Consider the following 17717-nt stretch of genomic DNA (forward strand, 5'->3'; position numbering starts at 1 on the left):
TGGTAGATTGTAATAGAAACTCAAGCAAAGTTGTTGGAGTGTGAGTTTGCTATACGTTTAAAGTAATCGAAACGAGAATGCGTTCGGCGCTCTGATTGGACGGCTCGAATAAACTAACCAATCAAAGCGCCCGCGCTCTCGTTTCGATAACGCAAACTCATACTATGGGTACAGGCCGTTAGGTATGGGCTCGCGCCACGGTATCCTCACGCAGGCGCTTACCGGATACGGGAGTTTCGGTAGGTTCCTGTTTCTGATTGGGCGGGAGGAAACGCCCGGATGTCATCAATGCGAAGACCGCCCGGAGGACACGGTGGAATATACGGTGGCGGTCTACCCTGCGTGGGCTGAGCACCGCCGTGTCCTCAGGGATGTGGTAGACGTCGGCGACCGCTCGCGTCCGGCACTGGTTCAGACCATGGTGCGGAGCGAGGGGGATTGGTATGCCGTCTCCTCCTTCTGCGAAGCAGTCTTACTAGCTAAGGAGGATGCGGGAACGAACCTCCTCACGCCCCAGACGACGTGGGAGACACTCCGGGCGTCGGGGATCGCGTAACGATCTCCGACCACAGTAAGTGCGGGTCTGCGGACGGCGAGCAAGGGTAGACCGCCCGACCAGAACCAGACCCGGCGCGGCCCATCGCGTTCCGCGCGCGTCAAAGAGCCATCAGACCACCACAGATGGGGCCCAGTAGGCCTACGCCAATCGAGAAGTCATTGGATGATTTTCCCCCCTCTAAAAAAAGGCCGCTAGGTAAGATAATATATGAAATAGGCATGCCTCTATATTATAGATGTCACATCTTTATTGAGGTGTAGGTATGTATGTAGTTGGCAACAAATGAACTTTTATAAAGAGCAAGTGGGTTAAAAAGTAAAACAAGCGTATCAAAACATCAACGTATTTATTTCTTATAATAATATAATATCTTTTGTATTTGTAAATGTAAATATAGTAGTTATATGGGATGCACAACAACAATTCACAATAAGTAAGTATAATTATTATAGGATCACCGTTTATACATATACCTTTAATGACAGAAACTAGAAACCGATCTTATCCAAAATCATTGGATCGATTTCAGTTTCTGATAGAAATTCAGAAAAACTAATGTCATCGATACAAATCCAAACTCATTTTTGAATGATTGAATGAACGGTAAATTGTCTTATTATTAAAATACAATAAGTGTTTTTTTAGTAGCAAGAATATAATGTATGTGCCTTTATTGATACTTATAAGATTACAGTGGCGATGGAGTATACAAAAGCGCGGGCAATTGTCGATCTGTCATATCTTTCTTTAGGCGTGTTCATTTCAAACAAAATGTGTAACTGCAGTTTACATTTTAAATTCTAACCGATTACAAAGAATAACGGAAGTTATATCAATATATAAAATTTGGTGAATTTTAAAATTGGGTTAGTATGTATTACCTGTACCTTTTTTTTTTGGAGGACCACTCGTATTTCGTCACGCTAAGGCTGTTAACTACTCAAACGGACTATTCCTATGGTGGCCACTAACCAGAAGTTAAGGCCCCAGCTAGGCCAGTATTATACGAATAAGCCGCTACATTTTTAAATAAACTACCTTTGGAGACTAGGCACATTATTTAGGCCTAAATTTTTTTGACAGCCAAAATATTTTTTTTTAACTAAATAAACATTTAATATTATTTTATTGGCAAACTTATAAAAGGTAGTTTAAGATTAGGCCAGATAGTTTTGATAAAACACTCAATTGAATGGTTATAATGAGATAACTTGCGAGTACTTCTGTAAAAGCTGTTATATTAGCATACTTATGTTACAGTTTTGCCTGTATGAGCACCAGTGAGCCTTTTGTACGTGCTAACCTGTATTATTATGTCTATGTAATATGTATTCAAGTATTTTTTGCATCCATAATGTTCACAAGTGTTAGAAAATACAGTATTTAGTCACAATTATGGACCCTGTCGGGCACAGCAAAACATAAAATTCTATGATTAGGCAGCACCAGTAACGGTATACATAAGGATGATATTCCGACGATTTATTAAACTAGGTAAAGATATCACTAACACGTAATGTATATCTTTCAATCTCCAAGATTTGATTAAATCAATAGATGCTAATCTGAAAGGAACATCCACTTCATTTTTATTTTAATCGAACAAACTTTATAATCTACATAAATATTATTAATTATTATTTAGAAAAAATAAATATACATACATTACTTGTCGATAAATATTTTACATCGACCTTTGGAGAAAGACAATAGGGTCCGTTCACACAGACCGGTTGGAGAGGAGAGCAAATTTTTAGAAGCAACGTCTCGCCTTTTCTCCCCAAAGGGGTAGGCAGAGGTGCTCATTACGACACGTAATCGTCGTTTAATGTTGGTACAGTAATAAACAAATTATTATTATTTAAGTACATATTTAAATTACGAAGCTCTTTTTATTACAAATGCGCTTAACAAGTTAATTTTAATGTACATGAACAGTGAATACGATCAGAAAATATTCTGTACAACTTGCATATAATAAAAAAGTTTAAAGAATAATAATATCTGTATTAAATCTGAACATTAGTCACAATTATCGTTAAATTCATAGATAGGCTATTACATACAATTGATTTATTTTATTTACTTGAATTTTCTTTTAGTAAACGATTTTATACAAATATAGTCTTATATAATATAATTTTATACAGATCTAGCTATTTATAATAAAATACTCAAAACAAAATACCATTTTTGTATACACAATTTTACATACAATAATGTTTGCACAACCGTATTAGGAACGCAGTGAATTACATTGTATTTTTTCCTGGTTCTATAATTATACAAGCGTACTTATGGAATGTTCTAAAATAGCATTCGATTAATTAGGAATATTGAGACGGATTGCACCGTCACTGTTAGGACCATCGTTCCTTTTATATAAAACTAGCGGACCTCGCGATCTTTGGTCCGCCTAAGAAATATTTTTGCGCATATTTTTTTTTATACATAATATATAAGTAGTTTGTAACAATATCAACAAAAAATAATTAGCGAAAACTGTTCAGCAGTTCTCGAGATTTGAGCTTAGCAACAAATTTAGCGATTCATTTTTATATGTTTTTTATTATTGAGTAAGAATAGTTGGATGAATTAACTCACTCATTATTCGAATGCGAATATTTCACCAAGAAATAGTGATTTTTGTAAACTGTAAACTTTATTTGTCAAGCATAACAGCAAAATTAAATGCGCGCCATTTATTGCACTTTTTAACGACATAGAGAGCCATAAACAATGGAAAAGGTACATCGTATATTTTTGTGCGCTATAAATATAAAATGTAATAAAAATTAAATTTTTAAATATTACCTCAAAGCATAAACAGGTACTAATTAATATTAAACTTATATAATAGGAATGATTAATAAATAAATAAGTGATATGGCCGTCTGGTATTTTGTTAAAAATATTGGACACGGTTTTTGTCTTTTTTAGGCAAGGGGCCGCTCATATATTACGTAAGCAGATTTATTACATTTATTTACGGGGGTGTCCCCAATCCAAAAGGTCTCGGTGCTCCTTATAGGTGTAGAGGATGGCCACCGGGGTGGTTTTAGTGAGGTAAAAATCCCACACTCCCTAGTCCTTTATCCCCAAAAAGCTAGGCACCTTTTGAAGGTTTTCCCCCGTCACAAAAAAAAGGCAAAACTCTTATCCACTCCCCCCAACTTTGTCATTTTTTTTTTTATTTCCCCTAAACGAACTATATAACATAGGGATTTCCTAATAAACGCATGCAAATAGACAGTATTAGGCTTGCCATTCGTGTAAAAAAGCAAATCAATCAATCAATGACGTAATCATGATCTAGACTCCCCCTTCATCCTAAATAAGCCCTATGTCATCCAAAATAAGCAAAACCAAGAAACGATGTTATGTACGACCCATAGAGCTTACGTAATACATAAACGGCCCCCGATTATATTATTAATACTTTGGAATATCGCGTACAGTGACGTCTTAGCGTAAGGATCGCCCTATCGACCTAAACTTTAATTCGTTTCATCAAATATTTTTTCGATAAAACAAAAATTTTAATGTACCATCTAATATTTTTATCACATAACGGATTAAAAAAAACCTTTCTCTGACGTCATTTCTATACAACTGTGTAGAAGCAACTGTTGAGAACAATCAATTACTTAATAAGGGTTACTAACAAATAAATAATATTGCCATTTAACTGTACATGAATACAATTAGAGATAATAAATATAACATGATCTGTATACACAATTATATTCTTAAAAATAACAAGTCGTTTTGAAAGAATGGAATGTAGAAAAAAAAACTGATAAAATCTATAGATAAACTAATAAAAAACGTCATTGCATAAAAATAATAATTTTCTAAATAAATATTAATGTTCGGTGAATAATTTGTCAATGGAAATAAAATTGGACACCGATATGTAGGTACCAAATTACAAAGGCATTTCAAGCGATACCATTGTTTGTTTTTCACAATGGTTCATCGGTTATTTTATTGTTACAAATTACCGAGACTAAATCGATATAAATTTCACGGTGGAAGACTTATGGTCTAAGGAATTATGATATGCATTTTATAAATGCTGAATTTATAAAATCGATTTCGCGCTAACCAAGTTCTGATATCGCTTTTCATATTTCTATAATCTCATTACCGTTGCCAAACTGAAAGTTTCAATCGCAAAATACTAAACACATAATTATAACAATACTTATTCACTGATTAGAAAAAGTAGGTAGCTATATAACAAAACAAAATGCATTGAAAATCATATAAGTACTTACTTAATTATAATTATTATATAACAAACTTATACTGTGACAGAAGATCAGTCTGAACTCTGAAGTTCTGAACAATTATTTTTTGCTTAAAATTGAACGAAGGCAGATATGAAACATTATTTTTTCCAAACACTGAGCGCTAGTTACGGTAATAATACTATTTAGAAACAAATAATAAATGTACATAGGTATACATATGTAAATATATGGCATAAATATATAATTTCGTTTTAGGTACATCGATTTCGCATTGTCAATATTAGGAATGAGTTGTTGGGTACCGTCGCTACTTAGGTTGGATGTGGAGGTACTCCGCAACAAATACTCTGAATATTTTGTTCAAGTTTTCTATAGTGTTGAAGTCTAGAGCGGCCAAGTTGTCGGCAGGGGTGTGCCACACGCTGGGGAACGGAGACGGGATCACGTGCAGAATATCCACATCTACAACAAAACAAATACATACATACACATACATATCTTCACGCCTTTAATCCCCGAAGGGGTAGGCAGAGGTGCACATTATGGCATGTAATACCAGTACAATTTACACCCACTTTTCACAATTTATGCTGTAAGTCCCATGTAATAGGTGGTGAGCCTATTGCCATAAACCGGGCACATTTCCAGACTCCGTGCTATTACTGAGAAATTTTCGTAATCCCCAACGCCAACTAGCGCCTAGGCCAGAGGGGCACCGCGTTACTGCGAGGCGCACGTTCCTATAGAAAGGCTGCGGCGCCTTTAAGGCCCTCTCTAGGTTTAATCCAGCTAGCTATCACGGATCATGTGATAGTATGGTGACGTCCGTAATAGACGGACGGCTGCACCGCGAAGTCTTAGTAATAGGGTTCCCGGTTCCCTCTTGGGTACGAATCCCTAAATATACTGTTGCCGCAGTCACCAGACTACTTCCTTAGTGGAGTGACTATATCAGCTGTGTGGCTACCAGTGGTTGGTTATAAACAGCTAAATCGAGCTCAGTGGCGATGGCGTGCTATTGAAGACCAGCCCCGGCTACCTATGGGCTGATGGTGCTTTGAAGTTTAATCTTTAATCTACTATTCTGTTGTAAGCGGACACGAATCAATGAAATGTTTCCTACTGTTTAAGATATAAACACGACCTGTTTTTATTTACACGAATAGAAAAATCTATAGTTACGCAACCAAATGATAGCTTTAGTCCCACCCGGGAATAGAATCCAAGACCACTTAGTACTCGAGACACGAGGCATTATGTTGGTGTTTTTACTAAATATTCATTAGTTTCGGCCTCGTTGCTCCGAGGTACAATCAGCTGTGCCATTTACTTCTGGTCCACGAGTTACTTTCAAGGCTAACAAATTATACCTATAAATACCACAATAGAATAACATTACGTGTATATTAGCTACCTATAGTATTTTGAAGTAAAGAACCTAGTAAATAGGCTAGTTTCCTACTAATCAATTTCAATACTTTTTTTCCTAACGTCAAAAACGATATTTTCTATTATTTTGTATGAAATAGTGCGTTATGACGTCATCAGATTTTTACGTCAAATAGCAAACTTATTTCTAGAAAATGAGCTAGAACAATTCAAAAATTAAATAGATCGTCAAAACTATGAATAAAAGTGTAATATTTTTTTAATAGGTATTCCATAATATTGAAAAGTCGAAATAACTTATTTTTGACTGAGGAAAGTACACCGCCCAGAAAGAAATATAGGTATACCTATATAAATAGGATATAGGGCAGTTCAGTGCCAGGCTCATAAAGCTATAAACTACTAAAAAAAATCTTTATAAATGGGTCAAAATACAACATGCTCCAAAAACCCTGTGGACCCAGTAGAGTTTCAACTCCACAGGGTTCGATATGTTGAGCCGAGGTTCGAATCTAGCTCAGCGAGGTCATTGAGTGAGGACAGCAAGTAAAGACAGGCTAATTCAAATTATGTAGAGCTTGAGACCTTAGAATACTATGCCTTTAGTACGAGTTTGCTTAACGTCGAACGAGATGGAAACGAGAGCGCGTTAAATGTTCTTATTGGTTGGTTCATTCGTGCCGGCCAATCAGAGCGCACGAACCCAATCGAACGCGATGTCGATTCGTTTTCCTTGAACGTAAATCAAACTCGTACTAAGGTTACTAAGCCGTTTACGAAGGGGGCCCTTCTAACATCCGCACTTACGTACCTACGTCATTCACGCCACATTTTGCATGCATGTACAATTATTTTATCATATCGATGAATGGATTTTACATGTCAAGTGAAATTCTCAAAATTGATAAGATATTAAATTAATGATAAGCACTGATATATATTTGCAGTAAGTACCTTATCCAAGCATACGATGGATATAAAAAAAATATTGGGATTGTCCAGATGACCACCTCGTTGGACCAAATCGAATGAGACAAGTGATAGATGAACGTGAGTGCCGAGCGTGAGATCTAAGGTTGGAATCTCGTGCTATGCAACGTATACATTACTAGCGACTTTCGCGCGGTTTCACCCGCTCTGCTTGGCTCCTATTGGTCATAGCGTAATATTTTATAGCCTATAGCCTCCTCGATAAATGCACTATTCAACACAAAAAGAATTATTCAATTTAGCGCGTTCAAACAAACAAACAAACAAACTCTTCAGCTTTATAATATTATAAGTAAGTATAAGTATAGATATTGTCAGTGTAATTTTTTTTTGATATTGTGAGTAGTAAGAGTTACGGGTTCTAAAACTCTGCCCCGTTATTAAACTTCACCACGCGGTCATTTGAAATTTAGTTAATTTTCGTAATAAACTTTCAAACATCAACAACGTTAATTACAAAACAACATTACGACTTTCTGGTTCATTAAAAAGATATTGCATTTCGGCAATAGAATTACTTTTCTATTTAACCACAGGTTACAAATATTACAATCATCACTTCAATGTCCTTGTAAAAAAACTCGTTAATTCGTAAAGAATGGCAACTTACTTCTCCTCATGAAAGGTATGTGGTCGTCTTCTATGACGGCTCCAGAGCTCCTGAGCCTGAAGTAGGTCTGTTCTGCCTGGCCCTTGGAGTAGGACTGGAACTGATCGAGTTCAGCCAGCCTCTGCTCAGCCACAGCCATACGGACGTACCACTTCTCTGTCGACTGGAAGTAACTGTAGAACACTGGGTCTGGACAGCCAAGGAGGTCCAGCAGCACCATCACGTCCTGCACAGACAATACAAGCGTCTCAATTGTACACGCACAATAATATTAGTGTTGTAAAGTTAATTGTTTTATTTAGATACATTTGGTAACGGTCTGTGTTCCGACAAACACCAATAATAAATACATTAGTGGCACCAAACATTCTTTTTTGTTTGAGGGGTGAATATAATCCAATGAATTCTCCCGCCTTCTGACTTAAAACCAACCCGTTCCTACTCCTGCTTTTCGAGCCGGAGCCCCGGTGGGTTACCGGGGCTCCGGCTAGGCAGTCTTTAGTACTTAAAATAGGGATGCCAGACTGATCACTTCCTGTATATTGTTAGGGCACCACGAACGGAATCTGAGTTTTGGCGTCCCATCCGAGATAAAACTGTAAAAGTAGGAATTAAGTAGGTACCTAGAACTATCGGTTGATGAAAAAAGCGAAGCGAAGCGAGTAGCTCACCTTTCCCGCCCTTCAACTAACGCAGCGCGACTTATGAGCACGGTACAACGTTTGGTTAGACTTTTGCAGGCATAGTATTGTATTTATGTGAAAAAAAAAATAGTATTTTGCTTTTCCGGGACAGCGAAGTAAAATTTCTAGACACGGGACAGCACACAATATTCCGGGACAATCCCGGAAATCTCGGCCATCTACCAACTCTAACCTAGATGTAAATAAAAATATGAATTGTTCCTAATTTGGACGTGTAGGTAGAGGTAAAATGGTTGGCGTAGAGTAGATAATTATGTCGTTTCTAGAAAAAAGGTACCTAAATGCTTAATTATAATTACGTCGTTGCTCCCGAGTTTTCCTCTTTCATTACGTAGAGTACCTACGCGCGTTAAATTTCAAACGAGTAGGTACCTACCCGACCTTCTTAGTACTTAGGTACTTTGTAATTAGTTTCGAATGACTTAAAGTACAGTAAGAAATGGGGGTTGATAAAAACATTCTTCAAAACTTAAGGAAATAACGTTCTGTTCGGTAATGACGTTGACGGTTAACGTGTACATTAGGCTGTTTAAAATAAATTACAGATTAGTCCTATATACACCGGAGCTGCGAACTACCTAGCGGGTTTACCAGAACACTGGCTCGAGCCAGATGTCATCTCGATCTCTTCAGCCGTATGACGTGAAGGAGTAACAAAATAACAAAAAAAAAAATTTACGATGACTTTCTTGTTTTAGGGATTTTTCATTTTCATATTATAAAATAAAGAAACGCAGTCGGGTTTTTTAGTTTTTTAAATTACTTTTTTTATTTTATTTTCTTTTAGTTTTATTATTTTATATTTATATTTTAATATATCTAGTGTCAGTCTCACAGAAAATACGAATCAAACGACACCTATAAAGCTGAAATCCATCGAGTCGTTCTGGCTAGAGAGTGAGCAATATTCGAATTTGGCTCCAAAAATCCGCCATTTTGTTTTATTTTATTATTTTTATATATCCAGTGTCACTCTCAGAGTAAATAGGTATCTAACGACACCTCTCAAGCTAAAATCCATCAAGGCTGTGAGCGCCAAACAATTATACATACATACTCTCGAAAAATATAACCCTCCTTCTGGCGCAGTCGGGTAAAAAACTTACAATTACAAATTGTCGCATTTATAATACTAGTACATTTTGCAAATTTTATGGTTACAGGGTTAGGGCGGCAACGCGCCTGTGACTCCTCTGGTGTTGCGGGTGTCCATGGGTGGCGCTAATCACTTAGGTACCGTCAGGTGATCCAGCTGCTCGTTGGCCACCTACCCCATAAAAATACCTACGAGACGAATCGGTTCATCGGAAAATAAGTACCGTAATAAAATTGATTGTCAATCTCCTCACCATGACATTTTCAGTCATGGAGAATTTATTGTTCCACCGTGTACGAGATTGTCGGATACGAATTTTCGAAGTAAACTCGATGGCTCGATCGCATTCTCGCCCGTCATTGGTCGAGATTTTAATTTTTTTATATATGGTTCGACCGGAGTGATCGGCCTCACCGAAAACCGACGTGAAACAACGCTTGCGTTGTTTCGTCGTGTGAGTGAGGTTACCGGAGGTACAATTCCTCCCTTCCCAATCCCCGACAATGCAGCCGGCAATGCACTTGTAACGCCTCTGGTGTTTCAAGTATCTATGGGCGGCAGCGATTCCTTACCAGATGACACGTATGCAGGTTTATAAAAAAAAGGTGGGTCGACGTTTGGCCGCTATCTCGCCTGGTGGTAAGTGATGATGCGGGCGATGGAGCAGGTCTGCCCATGAGTAATTCTCACAACCAATGACATGAGAGACCGCGATCGAATCGATCGAAAATTCGAATTGAAAGTTACAGAATAGCCTAGCTGAACCCAATGATAGGTATTTAATAAAAAAAATGTGCTGACGAACTGCAATCTCCAACCCGCTTGCTAAGCGTGGAGATTATGGGAATCCCCACTACTGTAGAGAAGTCCCATAGTCCTATCTTCCCCTCACTCTCATACAATTAATGCGCCGCGACGGCTTTTCAGTGCGTACGAACGCATTTAGAAAGCGCAAGACTACCAAGTTTTCTTCTAGATTGCGTTTTCATTCACAAATACTACGAAAGATTAAGCGAACTAATGTTGAAACAAGGAGGTCAAATAGGGTATCAGCTCTGCAGCTTGTAGGTAGAAACATTGAATTGATAGGACACGCATTCAAATTCTGAATCATTATGAAACTAATGATAACAGATGTATTTCGTAACTAGACAATGTCAGTATACCTACCTATCTTTATATATATAATTCTTCTGTAAGTGTGTATGTCACTGAACTTCTCTTAAACGACTGGACCGATTTTGATGAAATTTTTTGTGTGTGTTCAAGGGGATCTGAGAATGGTTTAGATTCACAATTTTGTCCGCTGGACAATGTTTTTTTAATTAATCGGACGTGTAGACAGGACAACGTCTGTCGGGTCCGCTAGTACATACATATAAATACAATTTCAAAATTTTTTACGATGTTTTATTTTACTGACTTAAAGGTTTTTTATGATATAAACCGGTCAACGGGCAGACTGTTCACCTGATGGTAAGCAATCGTCACAGCCCATGGACACCCAAAACACTAGAGGCGTTAGAAATGTGTTTCCAACCTTTTGAGGATTAGCAATTTAAGGGTTGTTGTGGTATCGGGGATTGGGAAGATTGGGGAGGGGGTAATTGGGCCTTCAGTAACCCCACTCACGCATCGAAACGCAACGCGAGCGTTGTTTCAATTCGGTTTTCTGTGCTATTATCACTATAGAAATTACTATAGAATTTAGGAAATTCAAAAGTTATGGACAGATAATTATTATTGGTTTGTTTGATTCTAAACCGAGGTAGAATGACAATTGTTATACGGTACATATTTGTAAATAAAAATCAGTCAGTCTAATAACCTACCTGCCGGTTAATTTAGCTAGCAATGTAATTTTGATATAATCTTATAATCTATAATCCCACAACAACATTTCATGTTAAATGTTGCCAGGACGAGACCATATAGCTCGCACTGTCAAAAAGTAATCAGATCTAGTGTGGAGCCAAGTTTGTAGGCGTGCAAACCGTGGACGTAACTAGCGAGTCGGCCGGTCGAGAAAAGCAGGAAAACAGGGAAAGTCATTTGTGACGGATTTGCTAGTACCTAATCCATACAATAATTATACACTTTGCAAGTCTTGTGCAGGGATTGTGACTCGTTTCGTAGAGATATATTGTAAAAAAACGTATTTCATTTTCTAACTTTAATTTTTTTTATGTCCTTCCATAAATCTAATTCTCAACTAAAGCGGATCCTTCGTTCCTACTCACAGTCGCACATTATTTGGTAAAACATGCACGTGTTAATTGACTGTTTCGAATGGGTAGTGGAGTTAATTGAACATATTGAATTATAGAACAATGGTATACGCCTTCCTATTATACCCATTTTAAAACATTTTATTTGATTTTAGAGCCGCTAATAGAATAAACATATCGGCCACTAACCCAATACGTATTGTGTGCTCATATCCTACATTGCATAATATTTACCTAAACGAACTCACAACTTGCCGAATTCCAGTTTCATGCGTTCTGTAGTTTTGTCTGTCTGTCTGTAGGTTGTTCACTCAGTAGCAGTAGTTTTTTTATGCAAAACAAAGTAAGTCCACTTACCATTCTCTGAAGTTCATTGGCCCCATCCTTGTATTCAGTGCCTTGCCATTGCTTGGCTAAATGTCGGGCTCCATAGATCGAGTCATTGGGACCCCATTGTCTAAATGCCTCTTCACCATCGAAGAAAATGAACATGACGCTTAAACGATTGTTTTTAAACGGCTCCAATTGTCCCGCCATTACTTTGGCCAGGTTTATCATCATAGTACATGGTACTGCAGAGTCCGTTGCGCCTAAAACAGATAACATAAATTATTAGATTCTCAGAATCTGATTGACTGGCGGAAAATTCCTAGTACTGGTTATGGGTAAAGCCGCAAGCGAAAAAACTAATGTAATGAGTAAACATGGACATACCACATATACCTAAAGCACGTCGTGTTTTAGGTACCTATACATACAGCGCGGGTGAAGAATGTGGATCCCATTGTATACTTAGTAAACAGCGAATTTTAGAGAGCAGAACCAATATCCACAGATATTATCTATAGCAATACCATAATCACGTATTGCCTTTTAATTTTCGAAGATAAGAGCAAGGAGGGCTTAGCTTTGGTTGAAGTGTATTTTACAATGTAGGCACATTGTACATACATATTTTATACTACTTCTTCGTTTCTTTACTTTTCATAATAATAATAATTAGTACTTGACTTTTCACCATAATTAGTAGGTATTACGACTTGGCCATACGTGTCAAATTCCAGATTTTAGGTATTACAAAGAAATAAGTCCGACACGATCTCTTCGTATTTGTAAACCCGTAATGAATGTAGCAATATAAGATTATTTCTCCTTGCCATTTTTTTATGTTGCCTATTTGCTTTTTAGGGCGGTTACACTACATCCGACCCGAATTGTTGAAAATATGGTCTAATGGCGTTGTATGACGAATGTAAGCTTTCATTTTCTTTTTTGGTCACCAAGTAGTGCATAAGTAGCGTGAGATCTGTTACTAGAGTATTGGTTAGATTCAAACAGTGATTGGACAAATGGACCTCTATTACCGCTGACCTGTAAAGCCTCTTGGGTTTTAGTTACTTATTTTGAGACAAAATTCCGACTAGTGCGGAGGCGGATTAAATCCAGAGAACGCCTCAGGCAACCACGTCAAAGACGCCCTTAATTTTTTGGCGGCGTCTTCACTCTGTGGATGTGGATGTAAATGTACTGATGTACTACGGCTCTGATACATATAATATGGCTCTGGACTAGTGCGTAAGCATCGGACAACCAACCGAATTTGGTTGGAGTTTTTTAGATTAATCATTTTTAAATAGTCAGCAACCACCCTCAATTATTGTGTATTTACAAATACAGATCCGAACCCAAACAGTACCAGTCAATCATACCATACATCATCATCATTTTTAACTTAGAAAGTACATATAACATGGAAAAAGTCACATTAATACCTGAGCCTCTAGCATCAGCGTCTAGCCAATTGCCATTTTAGCACTTGTCCACAGAGAGAGTAGAAAACTCATGTATGGGATGTATTAAAACAAAAATACTTGCCTACAAAAACATGCTCCCTCATATATTTGCTGTCGTAGTGGCACGCTAGCACTAAAAATCTGTCAGCATTAGGGTTTAATTTGGCTATAATATTTTTAAAATTCAATGAGCCAAACACAGGTGTAGTGTCGGAGAAAACATTCTCCGTGACCTCCCACCCTAAGTCCCGCATCTGTTGGGATATGTAGTTGCTGACCTTATCGTGATTAGGAGTACCAACAACTCTTGGAATCAGGATCTCATTCAAAACTGATTTGAAATGATTCATGTCGGACATTGCCGCTATATCTCTCACATTTTGATCTGTCAACTCTTGAGCTTCATGGAAATTCTGGAAATAAAATAATAATGATTCTTATAAATTAAATACCTATAAATAGGTTGCCCACTTCGTAGCAGATGTAACTTGTTCCCTCCTTTATATTTTTATGATTTAAGTTTAATATTAAATCTTAGTTGAATTGTTGATTACAATGCAACTAAGATTTAATATTAAACTAAAGATTAAATTAAAAATTAAATAGTAACAAATAAAAATACTACTAGATACAGATATTACTAATACTATAGACCCTTACAACAAGGACATGAAAAAAAAAGTCTAGTTAGCCTTAGTATGAAGAGTTATTCCGACTTTATAAAGGGAAGGGTAAAATATTATTCCATTACTAATGTATTACAATGAAAATAGTTAATCTTTAAATATAAAACACGTAGTTTTTGAATGTGTTGAAAGTCTGTTTAAAAGTTCCACGAAACTTGTAGACATGGACCTATGAATCATAAAAGGTTAGGTACTTAAAAACAATATTTTAGTCACTGACCTTCTCCTCGTAAAATTTTAACTTTTTTTTTGTGTTTACAGATGCAAAACAAAGTACTGCGATCACGAAACATAACACAGATTTAGACATGTTTTATGACTCTTATAAGATTTAAGCAATTTTTTTTTATATTTATAACATATGTGTTAATACACTTTACTATTATTCCGTGCGCCCAGTCAGTTCACACACTATCACTGATAAACTAGATTTTACGAAACTTGTTGGGAGTTTCGTCAACCTTTCACCTCACTCAACCCAACAACTGATTTTGACAGTTCGTTTCAGAGTTGCAATAACAAAAAAAGGAAGTCCCTCCTTTTTTTTCTTTTGCACCTAGGAAATAAATTAACGCGCAAATTTTTAACACTTTCTTCATGGTTTACTGCTTACAAAATATTTTAAGCTTTAAATAAAAATGAAAATAAGTTAGTAAAAATGTTGTTAGCGGTTCATTGTTCTAAAGTTGTTTCCTATAATATATTAAAGATTTTTTACAATAGAATCCCCAAATGACAATGAGTAGGTACGTACGTACTACGTATTTTATGGTCCGTGGTCGTATGCGTAGGTAATATAAACAAAATTAAGTACGTACGTAGGTATAGGTATTCAACTTGCAATGGCTATGAAGTTAAGGACTCTAACGAAATAATTATAATTTATTATGCCGCGCGGTTTTACCCATTGCTCCTATTGACCGCAGCGTGATGTTTTATAGCCAATAGCAGTCCTAGGTAAATACGCTGTCCAACCAGTCTAACACAAAAATAATGATTCAATTTGGTCTGGTAGTTTCGGAGATTAGAATAGCACGTCTAAATGGTAGGTACAATAAAAACGTATAGGGTGCGTTGGGGTAACATCGGACGGATTTTCGAATAGTTGCAAGGCTGTTGCAAAAACTTTATTATCTCAATTTTGGTACACAGTAGATTAATGAAAAATAGTGGAAACGAATAATGATTAAACACAGTATTATTTAAAATTTAATTTATTTATAAATACTCAATACTTTTTGCTCTGCAAGCCTATAAAACCAGGACACATTTTTTTTTTATGTAATGACGATTTGGCCATCTTGGGGTAAGTTCGAACAACAATTTAAAATAACTTCTAGTGCTTGGAGCACAAGGTGTATGAAAGGAACGTATCCTATCTTTCCTGTACTTTAACATGAAATCACAAAAAATTACCTAATACAACAAATATAGATGTTCCAAATGATTCTATTTTTTTTTCGTTTAATTTGTCCGATCTTACCCCGCATACCAAATTTCAAAGAAATTGAGTTTCTCAAAGTTTAGATTTATCCACAAGCATTTTTGAAGTGGCTGCATACGTGAGTTCTTTATTATTTATTTGCTGCATGGCTAATTCCAGCGCTTCTTTTGTATAAGAAGTGGCCCGCGAAGAGGTTCGGGAGTATTTACGTGGCAACTGATGGTTGGAAAATCAGCCCTAAGTAATTATTTAAAATTAAATTAAAATCATTTGTAACAAAAGTTTGACAATCACTGCCCATTTTCGAATAGGGATATTTTTGTCTGATCTTTACCCGACATGGGTAACACCGGATTTCAGCCTACAGAGGTAGTAGACAAATCTGGATTAGTTTTATCATATTATCATTGCTCAAAACTTAGTATTTAGGCAAAAACATGTCAAAATAAGCTATACTTTTGCTAAAATATGCAAATAAAAATGTAGGTGAAAGACCGGATAAACAAATATTTTATAAAATTTGCCTTTTTTCTAAAACGGCGCGGGTACACGTCTGTGTTGACCGGAGCGAGTGGTGGGCACCGCGGGGTGGGGCGGGACTTAATGACGTGCCACGCAATGTGATCAGCATTAAAAAATATAGCCAAATAAGTGAGATATTTGATTTGTACGTTCTTACCCCTCCGCCGATCTTACCCCAACGCACCTTACCTTTGTGAAATTTTTATTTCACGAATTTCAAGTTAAAAATTTGAAAATCTAAATGAATTTAGATTTTCGACAAAGCCCAACAGATCTAAAATCTAATGTCAAAAATTAACATGAATCAAACATATTTTAATCAGATTCAAATATTTTTGATTTAGATCTGTTATAATCTCAAAGGTTATTATTTTGTAGTTGTAAAAAAGTTCCTACCCTTTTTTCAACGTTCTTGGTACCTACCCACGCCTCAAAACGAGTGTGAAAGACCCTACTCTATATTTTCTATTTTTAATCTTTGACGTAAGTCAGTGACGTCACTCAGAACGCTGTGATGTCAGTAGCAATTCAATCAAAGGGAAAATGTGATTTCTCTACTATAATAAAACACTAGTGACGCGACAGATAGACCAGGCAGTTTCCACTATACATATGGTGGTGTTGACTCCTTAAGTCGTTATCAGAGCATAATCTCATAATATAAGGATCATTTCAAACATTTTGTCTCGTCACCTACCTAAAATAGGATATCCAAAAAAAAATTAAGAATATACTTACATATTATGGATCCAGAATAGTATTCTTTGAGGCTATTAGGTAGATCAGCTTATAGTCCTTATAGAAGGTAGGTTTCATTAGGTTTAGATTGAGGTTTAAATGTGTAGATGAGGCTAATTTTTATTCCTTTGCGTTACCTTCACTATTTACATATACGTACTACGTTTAAAAAAACCGACCACCTTTAACTAAAAACCAAAAAAATATTATTATCATTGTACTGCCTGTGTCTACCCACTGATAGTTTAGAATTCGTAGGATTAGTAGGATACCTATACAGATGGGGCACAGTAGGGCTGATGCCTGATCCGGAGCTGCGGACTACCTAGCGGGTTTACCAGGGATTCGGCTCGAATGGCAAAAGTAGGAACGGGGTGGTTTTAAGTCAGTAAGAGTGACACTCCCTCTCGCCTCGCCCGGCGGGAGAAGTCATCAAATTCTTTGTGTCTGTTATTGTTTGTACTGAATAAATGTTTTATCTATCTATCTATCTATCTATTGAATGATTTTCCACCCTTAAAAAAAATAGTAGGTAATATTCATTTTTAGTTTATGGAAGTTGGTATTTTTACAAAAAAAAATTGTATGCGTATACCGTTAAATTACTGAGTAACTGAGTGACTGACAAACAACGCACATCCGAAGTTACTGGAAGCTGAAACTTAGCTAGCCTGTAGGTATTTACGTTTCTTGGGAGGGTAG

The 17717-nt window shown here is 36.6% G+C and overlaps 2 protein-coding genes across 2 annotated transcripts in view; both read right to left on the reverse strand.

Annotated features, from left to right (window-relative positions):
• The window catches only part of LOC118264207 (uncharacterized), a 58195-nt gene that overhangs the window by 28860 nt on the left and 11618 nt on the right, over positions 1–17717 (reverse strand). The window lies entirely within an intron of this gene.
• On the reverse strand, positions 889–14799 carry LOC118264153 (glutaminyl-peptide cyclotransferase). The gene is made up of 5 exons (XM_035576568.2): positions 14532–14799; positions 13708–14038; positions 12190–12422; positions 7805–8030; positions 889–5277 (listed from the first exon to the last, which is right to left on the reverse strand). Exons 1-5 carry the CDS (start codon positions 14619–14621, stop codon positions 5123–5125), a joined length of 1035 nt encoding a protein of 344 aa, XP_035432461.2. The 5' UTR covers positions 14622–14799; the 3' UTR covers positions 889–5122.

The sequence above is a fragment of the Spodoptera frugiperda genome, chromosome 26 (genome assembly GCF_023101765.2).
Source record: "Spodoptera frugiperda isolate SF20-4 chromosome 26, AGI-APGP_CSIRO_Sfru_2.0, whole genome shotgun sequence".
Taxonomy (NCBI): domain Eukaryota; kingdom Metazoa; phylum Arthropoda; class Insecta; order Lepidoptera; family Noctuidae; genus Spodoptera; species Spodoptera frugiperda.

What these genes read in the sequence shown, in the direction of transcription:
- LOC118264153 (XM_035576568.2), bottom strand. Translation starts at nt 14,621, where the DNA reads ATGTCTAAATCTGTGTTATGTTTCGTGATCGCAGTACTTTGTTTTGCA. An exon ending in CCAATGAACTTCAGAGAATG is followed by an intron (nt 8,031 to 12,189) that starts GTAAGTGGACTT and finishes TTGTCTGTGCAG; the next exon opens with GACGTGATGGTGCTGCTGGA. An exon ending in CATACCTTTCATGAGGAGAA is followed by an intron (nt 5,278 to 7,804) that starts GTAAGTTGCCAT and finishes GTTTTGTTGTAG; the next exon opens with ATGTGGATATTCTGCACGTG.